Source organism: Acomys minous, assembly GCF_964271855.1.
Source record: "Acomys minous genome assembly, chromosome: 8".
Lineage (NCBI taxonomy): Eukaryota > Metazoa > Chordata > Mammalia > Rodentia > Muridae > Acomys > Acomys minous.
Genome location: NC_140489.1, coordinates 33,051,878 through 33,075,379, shown reverse-complemented (window position 1 = coordinate 33,075,379; position 23,502 = coordinate 33,051,878). Strand labels below are relative to the sequence as shown.

At 40.9% G+C, this 23,502-nt stretch overlaps 2 protein-coding genes across 4 annotated transcripts in view; both read left to right on the top strand.

Moving 5' to 3' along the window:
* The window catches only part of LIN52 (lin-52 DREAM MuvB core complex component), a 90,735-nt gene that overhangs the window by 18,021 nt on the left and 49,212 nt on the right, over positions 1 to 23,502 (top strand). The window lies entirely within an intron of this gene.
* On the top strand, positions 21,886 to 23,073 carry LOC311603900 (non-histone chromosomal protein HMG-17-like). The gene has a single exon (XM_084793171.1). It carries the CDS (start codon positions 21,986 to 21,988, stop codon positions 22,256 to 22,258), a length of 273 nt encoding a protein of 90 aa, XP_084649297.1. The 5' UTR covers positions 21,886 to 21,985; the 3' UTR covers positions 22,259 to 23,073.

Sequence of the window (23,502 nt, the reverse complement as noted above, 5' to 3'; positions counted from 1 at the left end):
AAGAGAATAAGGTGGAGAGTAACAGAAGAGGACACCCAAAGTTGTCTCTCGCCTCTGCATCTGCACCTGTAGGTGTACACACAGACACAGACACACAGACACACACACCACCACCACCACAACAACAACAACAGCAACAACATAAAGGAGAGATAAACCTGTTTTCATTACAATTCCAAGTGTGGGATCGGAACGGTCTTGTGAGAGAACAGGTGAGGTTAATCTATTATAAGACCAACCACCTCATGCAGGAGCTTGATTGTTGCCAGCTGAAAAGATCCCATGAACAGACTCTGGAAGGAGATATATAAAGGAGCCCAGAACTGGAGGTGGGGCTTTTGGAGACTTGGGATAGTTTTGGCTATTCATCGCTGCACTTCGAGATGCTCCTAGAGAGAACTGATCAAGGGAAGGCTTTGGGGCTCCGGCTCCTGCTGAGGTTCCGGGTTCTGGTTACTCCAGTTCCAGCAGAAGAAATCCTGCTGATTACATCAGGAGAATCGTTCCTCGGAACTGATATCCTTACGGTTTTGCTATTGTGTTCCTTAATCCTCGTTTCCTATTGTTTTGGTTAGTCAGGTTATAAGTGACGTATGCTCGGCTAATAAGTTCATAATAAAATATATTGGTTAAGGAAATTGAGTCTACAACAACAAGAGTGAAAATGAAATTTAAAGAGCGTGTAGCGGGGCTGGAGAGATGGCTCAGAGGTTAAGAGCACCGTGAGTCCTGAGTTCAAATCCAGCAACCACATGGTGGCTCACAGCTCACAACCACCTATAATGAGATTTGGTATCTTCTTCTGGCCAACAGCATACGTGTGGGCAGAACACTGTATAAATAATAAATAAATCCTTTAAAAAAAAAAAAGAACATGTAGCATCTTCATGGGTGGAAGTGGGAAGGAAACATATTCCGGGTGGTTTGACTATTAGGAGTTAAGTCAAATTTGGAAGCAGCAGCTGTGTTCCAGAAAATAGTATGCGTGATGGAAGCTAGTCCCCGAGGACCCCAGGTGATGTTAGGACCCATAAGAACTAGGGCTGGGAGGGTTAGGGTTAGACTGAGGGAAACCTTGAAATCCAGAGGGCGAAGAGTAAGTGCTCTGTAAAAGGGATTATAGTGGTTATGATGCTAGCTATATGTTCACTATAGATGGCTGTAGAGATCCTTGATTACAACAACTCAGCTACATATTTTTAATTATAAAAACAGGAAAGCAAAAGATAACAACCACAGCTCTATCACTAAGTGGTAACTGCTGTAACATTTGATGTTTCTTGGCTTCTTTTATTGCCTCTGTACATGGATTTGAATATCTGTGTTTATACTCGTGCCCATAATGATACACAGAGATGCCTTCCTACGTTTTGTTTGTTTGCATCTTTGTTTTGTTTTGGTTTTGATTTTTTGAGACAGGGTTTCTTTGTGTAGCCCTGGCTGTCCTGAACTCACTCTATAGACCAGGTTAGCCTCAAACTCACAGAGATCCGCCTGCCTGTGTCTCCTGAGCGCTGGGATTAAAGGTGTGTGCCACCACCTCCAGGCCTGAGATGTTTTCCTAACATAAGTGACACTATGTTTATTTTCCTCTACCTAAAATTTCTACCACTGAAGATCTTTTAATAGGACAGTCACACACCTGTAGAGGCACTGCTTAACGTAGGACAGAACGGATTTGAGAGACCAGAGGCAGGAAGCTCACCCGAGAGGATGAAGCTCTGGGGGACCTGGAGGAGGGTGCATTGAGAATAGAGGGAAGTGCACATGCGGAGCGTATCTTCAGGCTTTGTGATAGTCAGGAAGGGGCAGTGTTGTCTGGGTTCATGTTAGGAGATATGGTGACATTTTAAGTTATTATGCTAGAGTTTATGTTTGTTTTGTTTGAGGCAGTTTCATGTAGCCTAGGCTGCCCTCACACTGGGGTGTAGCCTAGGCTGCCCTCACACTCGGGGTGTAGCCTAGGCTGCCCTCACACTGGGGTGTAGCCTAGGCTGCCCTCACACTCGGGGTGTAGCCTAGGCTGCCCTCACACTCGGGGTGTAGTCTAGGCTGCCCTCACACTCGGGGTGTAGCCAAGGAAGATCTTGAACGTCACCCTTCTGCCTCCATCTCTTGAGTACTGGCATTCCATGTGTGCACACCACGCCGGGTTAGTTGGTGTGATGCTGGAGACTGAAGCCAAGGCCTTGTGCATGCTGGGCGAATGCTGTGCCAAGAGAGGCTCAGCTGGCTCCCTCCTGCTGCTTTGACTCTTGATGATAGAGAAGTCAGAAAGGAAGATGAGAAACTTGGTCAACAAGAACAAACATTATCCCATTCAGCAGGGCATGGTGGCGCACACCTGTAATCCCAGCACTCTAGTAGGCAGAGGCAGGCGGATCGCTGTGAGTTCAAAGCCAGCCTGGTCTACAAAGCAAATCCAGGACAGCCAGGGTGACACAGAGAAACCCTGTCTCAAAAAACAAACAAAACCAACCATCCAACCAAAAAAGTTATCCTATTCATTTCTGTGTCTTTTTATAGCAAAATACCTTTCATCTTTACTTTTTGGAAATAAGTAAAAGTTATTTTTCAGAATGAGTTTTACTCTCAGTATGATAGCAGTGCTCTTGTCTAATTCAGTGACAGATGGATATGGTAAGCTCTTTATATACATATATATGATAGATAATTCTTAGCTAACTAGAAAAGACGTAGAAATTTAAATTTGAAGTAACAATCACTGGTACAGAAAGATGGCTTTTGCAGCATAGCTGTCTTTAGATTGTATTTGCTCCAGGCTAGTTCATCTTAAGAATGAAGACTGCATTTTCTGTGAGGTTGGAGAGAATGCATGGCCATCTCATCTTCCAGAAACGCACTTCCCACCTCTCCTTTCCTTCTGACACCAAGAATTAGAATTTATTCATTGTCAATTTGATAGGCAAAAACAATTTCATATGTATTGGGTTTTTGTTGTTGGTTGGTTAGGGTTTTTTGTTTTTGTTTTGTTTTTTTTGTTTTTTCAGACAGGGTTTCTCTGTGTAGCCTTGGCTGTCCTGGACTCACTCTGTAGACCACATATGTATTGAGGTTATCTACTGTTAAGGCTGGAGAGTCGGGAAAGCCTAAGTTTAGATCTGGACATGGTAGTGCACATCTCTAATGACTCAAAGGCAGGAGCAGGAAGATGAGGAGTTTAAGAGCAGGCTTTACTACTGCCTATTGAGTTTCAGATCAGCCTGTGACCCTGTCTTGGGAGGAAAAAAATAGGATACATTTAAATTATTATAACCTAAATAATAAATCTTGAACTTGATTCAAAGACACTGTAAAAACTACTGATTTTTGCTTTTTTAAAATGCCGTTCAAAACTTGACCTGATTTCTTTTGTTTAGTGCATTATCATAACATCTCCTCATTTTCATTATCATGGCATCCTGTTTAGATAATAATACAGTATAAAACCTAGAATCCCCACTTTGAAAGGATCAAGGTTATTTCTCATAATTAGAAATTGTCAATTTAGCTTTCAAGTATTTTGTTTAAAGATTATTATGATAATGGGAAGTAAAGCATGCCGGTATTTCTCATTTTTCTCTTGGTTAACAAATTAGGATACACAAATCCTTAAATTACCTTTAAGGCTTATAAGCATTCATATCTTTTATCCATTAGTCAAGTTATTTTATAAACCCAACATTGCCTCTGAAATGGTTTTACTCACAAAGAGGATTTTACCATAAAATGCTTCTGGTATTTTACTCCTTTCTCATTTGAGGGGCAGGAACAAGATAGGGAGAGCAGACAGCCATAAATCAATTAGGATGAGACTGCTTTCAAAGTATCATTTTGTATAATTCTACAAAATATATACTAGATAAGAAGATGTATATTTAGTTGAACGTGTGTGTGTGTGTGTGTGTGTGTGTGTGTGTGTGTGTGTGTGTTGTATCTCATGATAGCAGTCACTAGCGCTGTAATCACGGAAAGATCACATAGGCCCGTGGAAACTAGAGGGATAGCCAAGTAAACTATCATATATCTGTAAAGGATGATGCAGCCATTAAAAACAATACTAGAGCATTAGAGAACATCAAATGACAGAAAATGCTCACATGTAAGGACCATACCAAGCGTGAACAAGCAGAACATTGGTCAGTGCGGTGGCTCAGTGGGTGTCTGTCTGTGTTTGTTGTCTGCCTTGGAGCCCGCATGGTAGAAGAGAGCTGATTCCTGTCCTCTCACCTCCACACGTGTATGATACACAAGACACAAAGGAAATAAATATGCCTGTGCGCGTGCGCGCGCGCGCGCGTGTGTGTGTGTGTGTGTGTGTGTGTGTGTGTGTGTGTGTGTAATTTTGGACAGACCTTCTTATGTAGGCCTAACTGACTTGGAATTTCCTGTGTAGACCATGCTCTGGCATCGTTTATTAAGCAAACACTGGCCAACTTTGTCAAGATTTATGTATGTGTCTTACCTATATGTGGAAAATTAAATGCTTAGTATTAACTATACAGTAGAGGCAAAGAGCCACTGAGAATGCCTGTCAGTCTGAAAGATAAAACAGGTAAGAGTTATCAGGTTTTTAAAAACAATAATTCCAATAAGCTTCATGGATATTGAACCATTCCTAGGCTTTGGATTTAGGAATTATTGTGTTCATGAGGAAATAAATAGGCATATTCTGTTTTTTTCTTGCTTTTTATAAATTTATTTATTGATACTCTAGAGATTTCAACCTAACAGTATTTCCTGTTTTAAATAAAATATTAGTTGCTTTGTTTTATCTACTGGTTTGCGTTGAAAATATAGCTTATAAGGAAGTGGCATTGCAGGAGAATGGCATTGTAAGAAGAGAGTGAGACAGACCAGGCTGACCTGGAGGAACTCACTGTAGCTCAAGCTGGCTTTCAACTTATGCAACAATCCCCCTGTGTCAGACTCCTGAGTACTGGTTTACCATGCCCAGCCCAAGAACAGATTCCTGAGAGGTCAGTTGCAAGGAGTTACCTGTATCAAAAGGACGAGAACCTTATTTACTTAGGTTGAAAAAGCTTGAAAGAGCTGGGTTGTAGTGATGCACACCTTTAATCTCTGCAGAGGCAGATGGATGGGTGTGAGTTTGAGGCCAGCCTGGCCTACAAAGAGAGTCCACGACAGCCAAGGCTACACAGAGAAACCCTGTCCCAAAAAGAAAGAAAAGGCTTTGAAAGGGAGAGCTGTCTTACTGTAATGAGCATCTTCTAGAAATTGCTTCTTCAAAATAGAGTTTCAGAAGTGCCTCTTGGCACTAGAGAGACGACTCAGCAGTAAACAGCACTTGCAAAGCACCCAGGTTCTGTTGTTAGTACCCACATCAGGTGCACAATGGCCTGTAACTTCAAGTATTAGGGAGATGTCGTCTGACTTCTGAGGGCATCTGCAGGTATGTGGCATATATGCAGTCAAGCACACACACATATACAACAAATAAATAAGTGAATGGGGCTGGAGATGGCTCAGTGGCAAAGAGTACTCACTGTTCTTGCAGAAGACCTGGCTTCAGTTCCCAGCACCCACCTTCCAGCTCAAAGCTGTCTATAACTCCAGTTCTGTGGGACTCTGTAGCCCCCTTTGACTTCCTTAGGCACCAACCATGCATGTAGTCCACGTATATGCATTCATGCATGTTTACATTCCCCCCCCCCCCCCCATAGATAGATAAGATAGATGTGCTTCTGAAAAAACTAAGGTGAGGTCATGATGGCCTGAACGTGATAGAAGGGAAGGAACAGTCACTTGGAAATAACCGACAGCCAGGTGAAGTATGGCCAGTAAGGTATATATAGAGTGATTAAGAATAACGGCTCTAGCCGGGTGGTGGTGCACGCCTGTAATCCCAGCACTTTAGGAGGCAGAGGCAGAGTTCCAGGCCAGCCAGATTCCACAAATTGACTCAGTCCAGGACAGCCAAGGCTAACAGTGAAACCCTGTCTTTTTTGGGGGGGGGGCAAGGGGGCAAAAAGCAGGCTCTGGAGTCTTAACAACTTTATTATGAGAATTTCAATCTAGCTGGGCATGGTGGCACACACCTTTGATCCCAGCACTCAAGAGACAGAGACATTCAGTTCCCTGTGAATTCAAACCCAACCTAGGCTATAGAAGAAGACCCTGTCTAGGAAAAAAAAAAGAAGAAGAAGAAGAAGGAAAGAAAAAGGGAAAAAAAAAAGATATAGCAATTAAAATCCAAACCATACTTTCATACCTTGATATTGTGGTAAAAGTTTAAGGTGAAAAGAATCTAAGGAGGTAGGGGAGATGAAAAATAACTCAGGTTGTACTGGCTGGTTTTGTGTGTCAACTGGACACAAGCTAGAATCATCAGAGAGGAAAGAGCCTTAGTTGAGGAGATCTAGCTGTAAGGCATTTTCTCAGTTAGTGATCAGTGAGGAAGGGCCCAGCCTGTTGGTGGGTGGGGCCATCCTGGGCTGGTGGTCCTGGGTTCTATAAGAAAGCAGGCTGAGCGAGCCATGAAGAACAAGCCAGTAAGTAGCAACCTTCGATGGCCTCTGCATCAGCTCCTGCCTCTGGGTTCCAGCCCTGTTTGAATTCCTGTCCTGACTTCCTCCAATGATGGACTTGCCTGGAAGTGTAAGCCACCAAATAAACCCTTTCTTCCCCAACCTGTTTTTTGGTCATGGTGTTTCATAAGAGCAATAGAAACCCTAACTAAGATATAGGTATTGGAGTGGGAGCAGGTACCTCTAATCCTTTGCTAAGTAATGAGTTCAAGGCCAACCTGGGCTATGTGAGAGATTCTGTCTCAAGGAAAAAAATAAGCGGGGTGGCGGTTTTGAACGAATCCCTGCTGTCAGCTTAGAATTGCTAAATGCTATGATGTTTCCAATTGAGATGTCAAAAATAGCTGAGAGTAAAATTTACGTGTATATAAGTGATGTTTAAAAGATAGTTTTCTGAACTTAAAGTTCTAAGTTGTCTTTTTCATCTGTTTTTTTATCAAAAGCTATAAAAATAAGAGATATTACTTGCCTAACTGGAAAGAATTGTTAACATCAGAATCTTTGTAGTATATATTTTTATTAAAGTTGTTTTTGTCATCATAGTGTGTATACACACACACACTAAAATAGTCAAACAAGTCACTATTAACATTTTGGTAAACATCTTGCCAAGCCCTCTAAATGACATCATATTGAAAGTTGTATACGCCAGGCAGTAGTGGTGCACGCCTTCCTTTAATGCCAGCACTGCAGAGGCAGGTGAAGCTCTGAGTTTGTGGTCAGCCTATGAGTTCAAAAACAGCCAGGGCTACATAGAGAAACCTTGTCTCAAAACAAAAGACGACGACTCAGCATCAGAAGAAGAAAAGAAAAAGACATGTGTGCGTGCACACATACTCATACATGTTGTTAGGCAGGTGTGCTGATACATAGTTTTTATGTGTCTACTACTATACTATTCCTGTTCTCTCACATGCTTTCTTGATATGATGTGCTGTGAACAGACTCTAGAATAACAGTGAATAATCATTGCAGTTTATTGGATTATTTCAGTGATCATTTAGGTCATTTTTAACGTCTCACTAATGTAAATCATGCTGCAACAGCCATCTTTTCTTAGATCAAACTAAATGTTGACATTTGTAGACAGAGGCTGGGGTGTAGCTCTGGGAGAGTGCTCACCTCAGTTACACAAAGCCCTGGGTTTGACCCCTTGCATCGTATACCCAGTGTTGGTAGGGCATGCTTGTCATCCCAGCACTAGGGAGGTAGAGGCAGGAGGATCAGAAAGTCAAGGTCTTCCTGTCCTACACAGTGAGTTTGAAGTCAGCCTGGGATATGTGAGACTCCATTTCTAAATAAGCAAATACATAAGAAAGTTTAACCGATTTGCCCAGTGTCATGTAATTATTTGTAAATCTGGAATTAGACTCCACTCTTCGGGAGTAGGCAGGGGTAGCCTTGCCTGTCAGCAAAGGAACAGAGCTTATGTTTCTTGGCTTCACTCTTAATACTCATTTGATAAAATATGATTTCCTTCTTGTAGCTTGTAAATAAAACTGCTTCTATTTAACAGTTGCTGTTGATAGTAGATACTGATTTGATGCTTATGACACTTAGGAGCTCAAGGTACTTTTCATTAAAAAGCAAGAACAGTTCAGAGACCATGCCTTATACTCACTGAATAAATAGGCTTGGGATCCATCTCCTAGATAGGACCTAAGGTTTTCTGGTAATGACTGTATGGATTGACATTAGTAACAGTTTCTTAGAACTACTTTACTCTAGAGAATAAAATCTTAATATATAAAATGAAAATGACATTTGGGTTCTCTGAAGTGTAAAATGGACTTGAAATCATCAAGAGGTCGTATTGGAACAAAATCGAAACCATGTCAATTGCATCCTTCAAATCTTTCTTTAAAAGCCTTTATTTCTTGATAGGGCTCATAATTCAAATCATATTAGCACTAATTTGACCAGCACTTTGTTTTTACATAGATGCACAGTCTTAGTATTGACTTGTATGCAGCTTCATTGACAATATTGTTTTTGTTCTCTACATAGAAGTTAGTTGGTAAAATCTGTCTTCTTCTTCTTTTGAGGAGATCCTAATGTTTTTAAAGCCATTATTTTGCATCTAAATAACTTGGGGGAGGTGAAGAGAGAGTGCCAGAATCCTCCTTTTTCCTTCATTCAGGATTTTATAAAAGGCCCTAGAAGATTAAGGACCCAAAGCCAACTCTTCTCGTCTTCAGTGGTGGGGTCTTTTAAGCCTGTTGTGTAAAGAACAGGCACGACTTCCTTGGGTTTCTCTGATTTTCTTTATTGAAACAAGACTTGCACATCAATTAGCACGTCAGTCAGCACATGCAGAGATGGCTGCATAACTGTGAGCCAGAGCCATTAATTGTAGCAAAACAGGTATCACCAGAGGTGACTCTTGTAGTATCAAACACTACAGTCCTTTAAAAACTGCTTTGGAATGTTGAAAAGAAATAAAATGAGATAAGATGAAAACTTCAGAATGGTTATTTATTGGGGAACAAGAAACCTCCAATTTTATTCACTCATTGTAGCTCTACTTTCTCATTTTAATGCTCAGTCCATGGTCAGGGTGGTAAAAGATGTCCTGCACCTACAGAGATGGCAGTAGAAGAAGGGGCATCACCTTTCTGTTTATTGCTTGTTGCAATTTGGCCTCTTTGCAGACAGAATTGCTCTGTGGGTGCTTCTAGTGGAGAGAAGAGGAAATCAAGAGAGCAGCAAGAAATCAGTGTTTGCACATGACCCACGAATTAGCTAATTTTTAACATGCAGTTAGTTAAGAAATGATTGCAGCCCGAGGAGTCATGACCTCAACTTTTCATCAGCTCCATGGGATTGTGCCTCAGTTTGGAAATGAAGAGGTATATGGGAAGTTTTAATTGTACCTGTGTGATTTATCCCTAGTCAGCTCTTTAATTTCTTCTGGCTGTCTGAGGTTTCCGACATGCTGTAAATTTCCCCAACTTTTTCATTATCTGCAATTTCTTTATGACTCGTGAATCGGAGTGGAGAGAGAGTGTGGATTTACAGCAGAGATAAACATGTCCATAAAGTCTGTATCTGTGTCAGTAATTGTACTGCTGTCAGTGAGTGTCCTGTTTTACAGGCCTCTCTTGGGAGAGGTGCAGGCTTCACCAGCAGCAGCACTGAAGTGTTTGCTTTGATTTGCATTAGTTGCTAGATTAGGTAGGGATGCTTGGCTAAGAATTGATGCTGGACCTTGGCCTCTCTTGTTTGCTCACTTGCTTGCTTGTGGTCAAAGGACTCCCTAGGATAAGGCTGTGCTGAAAATGAAACATGGACAAGTAATGTTCATTCTCTAAATGAAGACATGGCTTAGAGTGGTTCTAACTTCACATTAAATGTGAAGAGTCCTTCCTAACTTCATTTTGTACAGTGTCTTTAAGATGCACTTCTTACCCTACCTCTGTTGCTAACTAAACTTCCCTGCCCTAATTTTCCTTTTCCTAGCATTCTTCTTTTTTTTTTTTTTTTGGCTTTTTGAGACAGGGTTTCTCTGTGTAGCTTTGACTGTCCTGGGCTAACTTTGTAGACCAGGCTGGCCTTGAACTCACAGCGATCCACCTGCCTCTGCCTCCCGAGTGCTGGGATTAAAGGCGTGCGCCACCATGCCCGGCTTTTCCTAGCATTCTAAGATGCAGTTTCTCTTTTAGAATATTCATTTCTAGCTAAAGTTAAAATGAAGACTGTTTCTGCCTTGTCTTCTCAACTGTTTTCCAATTGCCTAAAGAAGGTTTTCTGGCAGCCATTCATGAGAATTGCAGTCTTAAAGAAAATGTCTCAATATTACTTCCCTTTAAGAAGGCTTTTTAGAGCCTGGTGGGGCGTGGTGAGGTAATGCACACCTGCAATCCCAGCATGTTCCTGGGAGGCAGAGGCAGGCAGATCTCAAAGAGTTAGAGCTGCCCTGGTCTAAACAGCAAATTCCAGGCAGGCTGAGGCTGCATGGTGAGATACTCTTTCAAAAAAGGTGTGGTGGGGTGGTTTTCAGGATCTCTTTGGTTTTTCTTTTCTCTTTTTAATAGCAGTTTGGGAAGAAACTGCAAATTAAGAGAACTTCCCCTTAAATAGGTGGATGGAACCACAGACCAAATGTTTTCCTTCTAGAGTACTTCATAGTTAAGCAGATCCGTCAGAGTGGGAATTCCCTTGCATATACTGAGCCTTCTGTGAGATTCTTCAAAAAGCCAGTGCGAGAAAGTACAAAAGAAGGTATGTGATAAACTCAAGTTCTTGAGGGCCACAAGTCCTGATCTCCCTGTACCTCTGAGGTCTTTATTGCTTGTGGGTTTTTTTGTTTTGTTTTTGTTTTTTCTTTCTGAGACAGGGTTTCTCTGTGTAGCTTTGACTGTCTTGGACTGTAGACCAGGCTGGCCTTGAACTCACAGAGATCCATCCGCCTGCCTCTGCCTCCTGAGTGCACCATTGCCTGGTTTGTGTTTTTTGGTTTTGTTTTGTTTTTTGTTTTTGTTTGTTTGGTTGGTTTTTTGGCCACAGCTGATCACAGTCTTCACCAGCCAATGGGAGTGTGAAGATTAATGGAGGTATAAATTTAGTTCTTCCCAGAAACCATGTTAAGAAATATACTTTTTTTTTTAAAGGCCCAAATGAGATTTGAAATTATCTGGGGACTGTTGGGTGTGGCAGCTCATAGCTGTAATCCCAGTACTCAGGCAGATCATGAATTCAAGGCCAGCCTGAGCTACAAAGTAGATTTCAGGTCAGCATGAGCTATATATAGTAAGACTCTGTTTCCAAAAAATTACCCAAAAGTTTGATTTTTTACCTTTCCTTTTGCCTTAGTATAGGGTTTCTTCTTAATCACCAACTGTTAACTGTTGTGTTTGGTTGTGGCCTCTGATTTCAGTCATGTCTTGCCCTCCTTTAGAGCAGGAGCGCCCCTTTTAGTTCTTAACCCTTTTCTTTCTTATCACATCAACTTGATTTTTCATGGTATAAACTTGTATAACTACACTGTTACCTAATTCTTTAGAAAAGTTGTACTGTAGGGCTACATGTCTGGTATAACACGGTAATCCAAAAATAACAGTATCTCCAGTATTCACCTAACTTGTTGCTATCCACATCTCGTTTTATGAACTTAAACTGTTTTCCTTTGTGAATGCCTATGGTTGACATCCATGTAACCTTCCCCTGCCTTTTTTTTCTTTTGTCAGCTTTTTGCAATCTGATTATAAGTACAGAAAGTTTGGACCGTCTGCCTCAGTGCTACTGTCACCTGTTAAACTTAGTAAAACAAGGGATTGGAGGAAAATGTCACTTAAAAGAACAACACATTAAAAAAGGGTTCTCCAACTTCATAGTGGACAGGCAGCCTCCTTAGTGGCATCCAAGAGTAGCCAGGCTTGACACTGAAGCTGCGGCCGCAGTGTTGATCTGCAGATGATTTATATATAGAAGGGATGGTTCTTGAGTTCTTCAGATCCCTGAACTCTTGGATTAAAAAGCAATTTAAAGAATACTTGCAATTACCAAGTAATTGAGTTAATGTCAGTATTACAAATAAGTCAAGAGAGAAGCCCTAAAGAAATGCCATTAAGACTTCTTTTCCTTCTGTTATAAGAAAGCATAAACACCCAGTGAACTGCTTCTATGCCATGCTAGTGTATTCTCTCCCTCCCTAATCATTTGGAAATAAAATTTAAGCACTAATGCATTTTACCTTTTCATAAATATAATATGTATATATTGTTGTTTTTAAAGACAGGGTTTCTCTGTGTAGCCTTGGCTGTCCTGGACTCACTTTGTAGACCAGGCTGGCCTTGAACTCACATCGATCTGCCTGCCTCTGCCTCTGCCTCCCAAGTGCTAGGATTAAAGGTGTGTGCTACCATACCTGGCCTTAAATATTTAAAAAAAAAAAAAAAAAAAAAGGCACGGGAGCTGGAGAGATGGTTCAGAGGTTAAGAGCACTCTCCTCCAGAGGTCCTGAATTCTATTCCCAGCAGCCATTTGGTGGCTCACAACCACCTGTAATGTGATCTGATGCCCTCTTCTGGCCTGCAGGTGTACATGCGGGCAGAGCACTGTATACATAATAAATAAATTAATATTTTTTAAAAATTTAATAAATAAGGCATGGTTCTCCTAAAAATAAAAAATGATTCTGCATAAACATTAGCACATCCAAGAAAAATTATTGTTCTATGTTGACTCTTGATTGTTCCTAAAAATCTTTGATTATTTTTCCATTTTTAAATTTTGACTAAAATATAATTATATCATTTCCCCCTCCTTTTAATCCCTTATATTCCCTTCCCCTTAAATTCATAGCCTCAATATTATTATTCTTATTCTTATTCTTATTCTTATTCTTATTATTATTATTATTAAGAAACATAGCTGCAGCCTGCTGAGTATGTTCAATTTTGCTTATATGCATGTTTTTGGGCTGATCACTTGGTATTGAATAAGCATTTAGGCGGCTCATCCCTGGGGGAGACTGATTCTCTCTCTCTCCCTCATTAATTTCCTGTAGCTCTTCATCTAGGTACAGGGGTCTAGTGAGACTGTGTTGCTTTTTTTTTTTTTTTTTTTGGTAAATCCAATATCCTTTGTAAATGCCATTGCATTGTTGATGAAACATTAGTACTAAATTCTGAACACCAGCTTTCTTAACTACTTGGCTACTTTTTCCTACAACAAACATATTCACCCAACTAGCTATCATTTTCCTGCAGAATAATGAGTTTCAACTTGTTCCTTGACAGCAAGCTTTATCATGGACTCTTCATTTTGGGTATTCTTCCATTCTAGCCAAATCAGCTGCAAAGGTGATCATTTCTCCAATCCCTACCACACCCTACAATTAGAGTATTTCTGAAACGCAAATGGACAGGCAACCCCATTCCCTTTGTATACGCCCTCAGTGGTTCTCCGGTATTAGGATAAAGCAAAATCTTTAACTTGGCCTTCTACTCTACTTCCTCTTGCCTGTCTCACACCATGCTCTCTACCTCAGCATGTGTTTGCAGGTTCCAAGGGAGGGATGGTAAGGTAAAGAGTTCAAGAACAGCTCTTGGGAGAGATGAAACTTGAAATGGTACTTGATGGCATTTGTGTATGGGTGGACTGAGCTCAGACTGGGAAGTAGACTTCTGAGTATTAAAAAGTGGGTTGAAGCAGCCAGGCTGTGATGGCGCACATCTTTCGTCCCAGCACTCTGGATGCAGAGGCAGGTAGGTTTCTGAGTTTAAGGCCCCCCTGGTCTACAGAGCTTGTTCTAGGATAGCCAAGGCTACACAGAGAAATCCTGTCTTGAAACAACAGCAGCAGCAATAACAAAAAAAGTGTGTTGAGAAAAGCGAGGAGAAGCCAAATTGTGAAGAACTTAAATGACCAGATGCCCATGTAAATATGAAAATAAATATTTTTAAAAATCTCAATTCGTTTTAGTTTTTAGGGAGCAAGGTGCTATTCCAGAAATATTCAACTCTTTAAATTACTGGGGAAAAGCCTGTGATAGATATTTCTAGCATGGAAAAGAGAAGTATTTAGTTTTCTGATTTCTGTATATTTGCCAAAGATTCTAAGATAATAGGCGAGAGGGGGTTGGTGATGCTTTGTTTTATACAATACCAGGGATTAGGGAACCAGGGGCTAGATTTTATTTTTATTGTGCTTGGCGTACATAGCCTTGTGTAGGCTTTTAGTATTATTACTGATTGAATGATTGTGGAGGGTCTGTATGCACTTTAGAAGCAGTCTTCACCATTTAACAAAATAAAATGTGATTTGTAGATGATACATTTTAAAAAGCTATCACTTTTTAAACATATATATAACACTATAATATTGTATATTATAATATTAAGCTTTTAAAATAGACTTTTTAATTGCCAATAAAGCCTGCAAGAACAGTTTTCAGCAAAACACTCGGAAATAGATAGCTTCACTGAAAAACATAAAAGAAACAAAAAGACAACTTTAAATGCCAACTGAGTTTTATGTTGCTTGGGGGGGAGGGGGAACATCTTCCTCCTGGTTTTTAAAGGCAACGCCTTACCTTCTTTGTAGCATTCTGCCTACTACACACTGTGTGTGTTTTTGTCATGCTCACAGTGACTGGATTCTCATCCTCCCAACAGGATCAATATTAAACCAGCCGTCTTTACCTCCTCGATCCATATTAAACCTGTCTTGGAGAGAGTCTGTTTATTAGATAATATAGCTACATGGGCTCTATGACAATATCTTTTGCTGCCTCATTAACTCTTGAGCTTTAGAACAAGATAAAACTGCCTTAAAGCCTCTTATCTGATGTCTGGTGTAACCTGCTGAAAGCAAGAGTGCCATTAGTTTATGTTAGAAATCAAATGGCCCTCTGCAGTGCAGGAAGTCCTGATTAAACCTGAAGTATCCCTGGGGAACGCTACAGCTGTCAGAGGGGTGGTAGCTGTCCCTCATGTAAAGGGAAATCTGGGCCAGAGGTCCCAGTGGGGCGGTGCTCTGAGAGCGGCACGTGGCTGCCCCAGCTGTTCTGCTTTGCCTAATGAATTGTTTTACAAGCAGAGGCTGGGCATTATCATCACAAGCTGCCTTCCTGGGGGACTGGAGCAGGCCACATAATAAGTAATGTTAGTGATGGTAATTGAAATGTGATGGCTCTCCTGAGATCTTCCCAGCCCCGGAACTGGTTGGCACGTGTGGATTGTCTTGTCTTACCAAGTCCTATTGGAAGTGTGCCCTCTCTCCCTCCGGTTTCATGATGCTGTTGTGCGATTCTGCCTCTCTCTCTCTCTCTCCTGCCCGCTATGGAAATTCATGAACAAAGGCAGTGTTTAGAATGCTATAATGGCTTCAAGTACAAAAAGAACCACTTTGACTTCTTATTTAAATTATCGACACCGCAACAGCAAAGAACCACATATTTCTTTTGAAGGAACCACTTCGGAGCTCTGTATGGGCTCTAAAGGGAGTATTATCACAGACTTATGTGAGTAATAGAAGCTCTCCCTGTGAAAAAATTTAGATAGCATTGGAGAATATAAAGTCAAAAACAAAACAAAACAAAAACATTATGTGTTGAATTTATCAGAGGTGACCATTATCACCTCATTTTCTCCATGAACACTTCCAGACACGTTCTGTACTTAGTCAAGTTTATATTTGTTACTACACAGCTGTTAAGATCCTAAATTATGCACCTGTGGTGACTTTTCACCCTACAGTGTCCGGGAGGGCCTCCCTCACTGTTGGTAATTGCTGCGTGGAATCTCACTGTGCCTCTCACCAGGTAATTTGACTTGGCTTTATAAGTTAATGCTTGCCACATTAGGTCACATTCATGCTTTGTGCTCTAGGTTCAAACTGATTTCTCATATGATTTTCCTTTCTTTGGGAGTATTTAATTTAGGATTGTTTTAAAATGGGAAATGCTGAAGACAAAACTTTTAGGGGGTTAGCATGAGTCTTGTCATACATCATCAGAAAGCTGTTTGTATACTGGTATGTTTCCTGCTGTGTATTGTCCATCCTTTACTTTGGTGAATGAAAAGTGTTCAGTACCAATTAGGTAGGAGAAACAACTTTGAATATAATCCAAGGCATTGGTAGAGACGTCCTGTAAAAATGTTTTCTCCCTTCATTTTCGGCCACAGAAGTCCTGTAAATCAAGTTTCTAGGTGCATTACTGCGCTTGGGAAGTTGTTAACGCATGGAAATGAGGAGTTAGGCCTTTTCTGAACTAACAAAGCAAAGTTGTGTCTCACGAACTTTGAGGGCGTGCCAGGGTGTGGCAGTTTAATGAATAAATCAAAGCAAACCAATTTTCTGGGAGCATTTCAGGTCAGTGATAGGAGAAATCAGTTATTTTCTTGGGCTAACAAACCTAATTTTAGTAGCATATGACTTCAGTAGGAGAATCTACTTACAAGTTGAAGAATAGAAAAGTTCACACCAGCTAGGCTCAGTGGCGCATGCCTGTAATCCCAGCACTTGGCAGGCAGAGGCAGGTGGATCTCTGTGAGTTCAAGGCCAGCCTGGTCTACAAAGTGAGTCCAGGACAGCTAAGGCTACACATCGAAACCCTATCTTGAAAAAAGAATAAAAAAGAAAAGTTCACACCTATTAAAATTGGGGACATTGCAGATCTGTTTAAACATAAAACCTCTTAAACCCATTCTCAAATTTCTTGTCTTAACATGACTACTTAATGCTTTTCCTGACCTTGATGCTACACATTGGAATAATGTATAGCTTTTAGTTTAATAGTAATATTTATTATTTAATCTTTTCTAAGCCTTAAGGCAACTCATGAGTAACAGGTATAGAGATTTCTGAGGTTTTTCTTGGTATTGGAGGGCCTCCAAGCTGTACTGTTCAAAATAGTCACCCTCCAGCCACACTAGCAGATGCTTAGTAGCCACATGTAACTAACTAGTCAGCTACTGTATTGAACAGCACCACTTAGGTTAGCAAAATGGTCTACAAGTAGATTTATTTTCTCTATGAGCTAAGAATGGCTTTTACATTTTTATAAGGATGAGAAATATGTGACTTTAACAGTCCTTCATTAAATGTAAGGCTCATAAAAATCTCCCTTTAAAATGAGCATCTGGAACTTTTGGGACAAATTAGAGAATTTACTTGTTGCTTTCTACATGGGACCTTGGTATTCATCAGGTGCCTTTATGAATTCCAAAGTTTGTGATAACCCTAAACACATAATTTTTCCTCTGGCCAAAAAAAAAAAAAAAAAAAAAAAAAAGACATAGTTAATGCAAGTTGTATCACTCATTTGGGCTTTTATGAAAATCATTCTATAACTAGAAGTAACTAAAGTGGTTTTCCCACAACTTAAAATAAATGTTTTGATAAAACCCATTGAGCTATTAGTAAAATTTTAACTTGAATTTGCCTGAATCCTTAAACTCAAAAGAGCTAGGAAGGGCTGCTGTAGGTTATGACGTGAACGAAAGAGAAAAAGCCACATCTCAACAGAGCCCAGAGAAAGAGGCGATGGGAAAGGAAGGAAGGACTATGATTGTGAAACAGTATTTCCAGAGCCATCTTCAAGAAAGTAAAAGCTTCCTTCAAACGAATCCGTGAATTGTAGCAGGGGTTGGTTTATCACTCAAAGCTCTGTTGGTCACAGGTGGTGGTTACCTGTCGGCAGCTGTCATGTTCAATCTTAAACCCCCAAGGTTCTAGTGATCAGCACCACACCTCTGCCGCTCTAGCCAACCTCTCAGCCCTTTTCCCGCTAGGTTCTTTCATATCGCCTTTATGTGTGTCCTTTTGCCTCACTCTTGCCTTGTCAGGATTAAGTGTTTCCACTCAGTGTCTCATTGAGAGACCCTCTCGCCGTAAGGCACCATGAGTGATTTCTTTTAGATCTCCTGATGTCCAGTGAAGGATCTCATCACTGTAGGACCAGAGATGGACCTTTCCCAGTGTCGTTTACCAGGCTTTGTTCTTAGCATTTAAGGATGCTGGTGAAAAATATGCCAAAGTTGCGTGATCTTAAGTATTTGCTCTCCAGCTGACAGTTTACAAGTATTAAGGAAAAGGAACTTTACCATAGGATTTGGAGCTATAAACTATAGCTTTTAAGAAGACTTTCCCGTTGTCCATGATGGGGAGAACCTGAAATTCAAGCTTTTGAGAAATTAGACTTTTCTCCATTTCAATCTCAAAATACTTATAAAAACTGTAAAAACAAAATAGAAAATTTGCCCCGGCATGGTGGCATATACCAAAGTCCCAGGACTTGCTTGTGAGAGCCTGGGAGTCAAGAGGTAAATCTGAGCCAGCAAGACCCCTTTTCAAGATAGTAGTGAGAAAGCTAAAGGTGTGTGGAGAGGGGCCTTGCCCTGGATCTGAGACAGTGTTTTCTCCTGAATTGGCCTATTAACTTTTGGAAAGGCATTTGCGCGCGCAGGGAATACCCTTTTTTCTCCGTACAGACTAGACTGTGTATTGCTTGCAATAGCTTTTCATTGCTGCAGGGAAACATCCCAGAGAACTTACTTAAAGGAAGGAAGTGTTATGGAAAGTGATAGCAAAGGAAAGCTGCTTGTGTCATGACAACCGGAAAGCAGAAAGACGGAGAAAGACAGGAAGAATCTGGAGACAACATAACCCCTTCAAAGCCATGCCCTTGCAGACTTGCTTCCTCAGAGCCCTTTGAGCTATGATTTATCAGTATATTAAATCCTCAGTGAAGTTAAGTGCCCTGCAGTGTGGTCCTCTATCATTAGTGTCAGCTAGCTGGAGGCCAAGCTTTTTGTGTGTTGGGGAAACAGTATCCAGATCATAATGTTACCACAGTGTGGAAGAGTCAGTCTGACTGTCAGCTCTCAAGGGAGAGCTGGTTATCTGGGATTTTCACCATTAAGTTGCCAACACTTAGCATAATTGGAACATAATAGGTATCTGTTGTCTGGTACCTGCTTTTTCTCTTTCATGCTTTATGTAAACAAAGGCATTTTCATTTATTATAAGACATATTTGGACTCAGGTATATGCCTTATTAGTGGAGTGCTTGTCTAGCGTGACAAAGCCTCGGATTTGATCCCTTGCGCTGTGCTAAGGGAAAGAAAAGAAGGGTTGAGGGAAAGTCAGTTTTATGTTGTTGGGAAAAGAATGTGATTTTTTTTTTCCATAAATGAGATCTACTGTTTTCTCTACTTCTGGTCTTAGAAACTACATTGGTTTCTGCTTCTGTTGTCTCCTACCATTGTGTGAAATGAGTGTACGCACCATAGGCTGTTACCATCTATATGTGCTTTGATTTTTTGTTTGATAGGTATAAACAAGAGGGAGATCATAGCAGGTGGGTTCCAGGGGCTGAGCTCAAGTCATCAGGCCTGACACAGCAAGTACTTGTACCCACTGAGCCATCTCATTTGCCTTTTTATTTTTAGTTTTTATTTTTCTCTGTCCTCTAATTGTATCCAGAATGAAGCTGGTTTTGCAGAAATTGGTATACTAATCCTAGGGGGTCACATTCTTATACAGCACACACAGATGGTTAAATTGTCTTACAAAAACACCAAATTGAAAGACTCATAACAAAAAAGAAAGAAAGAAAGAAAGATTCATAACGTCTAGTCTCACAACTTATTTCAAAGCTGCTGTCAGCAATGGCAAGGACAAAGAAGCACAGTGGCACACCACTCTGCTGTCACCTCCAGCAGCCTGAAGAATTCCCCTAGTCTTTTTGGGGACCTCAACTCAGATAAAAATTCCTTGGATTTTAGGTAGAAAAGAATTTCAGGACAAGCCAATATCAAGCAGAGTTGAAACTTATTAAAAATAGAAAGGTACTCAAGGAAGAAAAAGGCACATTCAAGAGCATGGTGTGGGGCTCTCAAAGATGAGTTGCCATTAGTGCCTTCGGTGTGCACATTATACCATTACCATTGTTGATAGCTTTCAAGTTACACTGCAAAGGGTTGTTTCTCACACATACTTTCAATAGTAATATAGGGTGTCTTCAATGGAGTTGCTTTTTTTTTTTTTTTAAAGACAAGGTCTCTCTATGTAGCTGTGGCTGTCCTGGAACTCACTCTGTAGACCAGGCTGGCCTTGAACTCAGAAATCCACCTGCCTCTGCCTTCCAAGTACTGGGATTAAAAGAATGTGATGCCACCTGGCAGTGGGGTTACAGTTTGATAAGACTGTGGAGCCTGTAAGGTCGCACAGGGGTCATGTTTAGTAATGGTTTTCCTGAGAGTCTTAGAAAATGTTAAGTTTACAGCTTGGTGGGGAAAAAGATCATACACACTTAGGCTTTAAGCGTGGTTCATTCTTGTTAAAACATTCTTTGTATTTATTTATTCATTTATTTATTTATTTATATTTAATTGATTTATTCAGATTCTCAATTGTTATCCCCTTCCTTGTCTCCTTCCCGTTCCTCCCTCCCTCCCTCCCTCCCTCTTTCACCCTATTCCCCTCCCCTAGGTCTGTGACAGAAGGGGACCTCCTCCCCCACCATGTGGTCACAGCCTATCAGGTCTCTTCCTGGTAGTCTGCTTATCCTTTCTCTGAGTGCCAACAGGCCTCCCCACCAAGGGGTAGTGGCCAAATATGGGGCACCAGAGTTCTGTTAAAACATTTTTATATAAACTCTTTCTATATAAAGGAATACTGTCTCTATTTTAGCACTCTTTACAGCAAATATTGTTAGTTGTGTTGCATTTCTATTTTTTTAAGATTTTGTTTATTTTATGTATATGAGTGCTGTAACTGCATGTACGCCTGCATGCCTGAAGAGGGCATTAGAGGGTATCGATGGTTGTGAGCCACCATGTGGATGCTGGGAACTGAACTCAGGTCCTCCGGAAGAGCAGACAGTGCTCTTAAGCTCTGAGCCATCTCTCCAGGCCGTGTTGCATTTCTTTACTCTTGGCTGGCAACATGCTCCAGGATAAAGTATTCATTTTTTCCTCATGCTCCCATAGTTTTCCTTGTCTTTCTTTCTGCCTCAGCTATAGCAATCAATGCATGTGAAAGTGGCATGAAGATAGCACACAGATCAATGGAATAGAATTGAAACCCTAGCTATCAGTCTTTACACTTAAAGTCATTTGGGTTTTGATAGGACTTCAAACACTACTTGAGGGCTGGAGAGATGGCTCAGAGGTTAAGAGCACCACCTGCTCTTCCAGAGGCCCTGAGTTCAATTCCCAGCAACCACTTGGTGGCTCACAACCATCTATAATGAAATTTGGTGCCTTTTCCTGCAGATAAAGCACTCATATGCAATAAATAAAATAAATAAATCTTTTTTTAAAAACTATTTGAAAGGGGGATCTATAGTCTAACAAATGATATAATGACAACTGAGTATCCATTAGTAAATTTAGACCATATCTCACTCCTCCCTCACGATATACAAAAACTAACTGAAAATAAATCATTGTCTATTAAGATCATTGCAATTTAAGAGATAGAACTTTGCTGGGCAGTGGTGGCACACGCCTTTAATCCAGGCAATTGGGAGGCAGAGGCTGGTGGATCTCTGTGAGTTCAAGGCCAGCCTGGTCTATAAAGTGAGTCCAGGACAGCTAAGCCTACACGCACGCGCGCGCGCACGCACACACGCACACGCACACACACACACACACACACACACACACACACACACACACACGAGGGAGGGTAGGGAGGGAGAAAGGGAGAGAGAGAGAACTTTAAAACTCTTTTTAGAAAGAAACCTAAATATTCATGACTTTCAAATTAGTGGTTGTTTCTTAGATGTGATACTGAAAGCATAAAGCATAGAAATGGGGGACAAAGTTGATGTCCATCAAAGTTCAGAACTTTGTTCTGTAAAAGTACCATTGAGAAAGTGGGAGGAGGAGCAGTGTGAAGAAGCATCGAGAGCGACCCCCGGACGGACCAAGCCCGCGCGCAGCTGTATCCCCCGCGTTCAGCGCCGATGTTCCCCCACCGCCGCCATGCCCAAAAGAAAGGCCGAAGGGGATGCTAAAGGAGATAAAGCCAAGGTGAAGGATGAGCCACAGAGAAGATCTGCACGTTTGTCTGCTAAACCTGCTCCTCCAAAGCCAGAGCCCAAGACTAAAAAGACCCCTGCAAAGAAGGGAGAGAAGGTACCCAAGGGGAAGAAAGGGAAAGCTGATGCCAGTAAGGATGCAAATAATCCCGCGGAAAATGGAGACGCCAAAACAGACCAGGCCCAGAAAGCCGAAGGTGCTGGAGATGCCAAGTGACGTGTGTGCATTTTTGATAACTGTGTACTTCTGGTGACTGTACAGTTTGAAATACTATTTTTTATCAAGTTTTATAAAAGCAGAATTTTGTTTTACTTTTTTTTTTTTTTAAGCTATGATGTTAGCACACAGAACACTTCATTGTTTGGGGGGGAAGGAACATGTGTCACTAACATAATGTCTCCCAAGCTAGATTGATGATGGAAAACTTCTTCCCCTGATAATTCTCAAAGGCTCCTGTTGGCTCCCAAGAGGCATCCTGGTGTTGACATATGTGGCCACCATGGCACAAAATGCCTCGTGATGTGGGAAAACTAAATTGACTTTTGTATCCTCCTACCACATACCATCATCGACTTAACTCCCTTAAAACCAGAGACCTGTTGGAACCTGACCCCCAAAATTGTTTTTCCAGTCTGTTGGGCAATCTGGACTTTGCAGTGATGTCATTGAGTGTCCTCAGAAGAGCGGTGGTTCCTTTTATAAAAGACTGGATCTTCAGATTGATAATTCTGCCATTTTCATTTCATTTCCTGAAAGTCAGGGTCGGCTTGTGAAAAGTTGTTAAACAACATCCTTAAGGTGAAATGTCAACCCTCACTCTAAGCTACTTCCCCCTTTTCAAAGCATTGAATGGAGATTTCATTGGGTTTTATAGTGGCTTTCTGATTTTGGTAGTCTATACAAGAAGGGAGTTTGGAAGTTCTTGTATACTGTTAATGATTGTCTGCCCACGTCCTGCCTGAAATACCATGATTGTTTATGAAAAGTATCTTTAATAAAGCTGGATACAGTTAAAAAAAAAAAAAGAGAAAGTGGGAGGAAAACAACAACAGGAAAGTGACCTGCATGCACATCGACAAATAGATGGCTAAACAAGGATTGCAGTGAGCACATACAGTGGACTTTCAGTCAACTGTGAAAGAAGGAAAATCTGACCTATACTGCACTAACTTGGAAAGAACAGTCACAATAAGACAAATACCATATGATTCCAGTCACTTGAGGTAATTAAAGTGACCAAATCCATAGAAACAAAAAGCAGACTAGTGGCTGCAAGCTGGGAGGAGAGAGGATGGGAAGTTGTTTTTAATTGTTATTGATTTTCATTTGTGGAGGATGAAAAGTTCTTGAGATTGGCTGTTTGATATGAATTGATCTTAATGATAGCAGATGAATTGTGTATTATAAAGCGGTTAAAATGGCAAGTTTTATGTGTAGTTCACTATAACTTTTAAAAAAGG

What these genes read in the sequence shown, in the direction of transcription:
- LOC311603900 (XM_084793171.1), top strand. Translation starts at nt 21,986, where the DNA reads ATGCCCAAAAGAAAGGCCGAAGGGGATGCTAAAGGAGATAAAGCCAAG.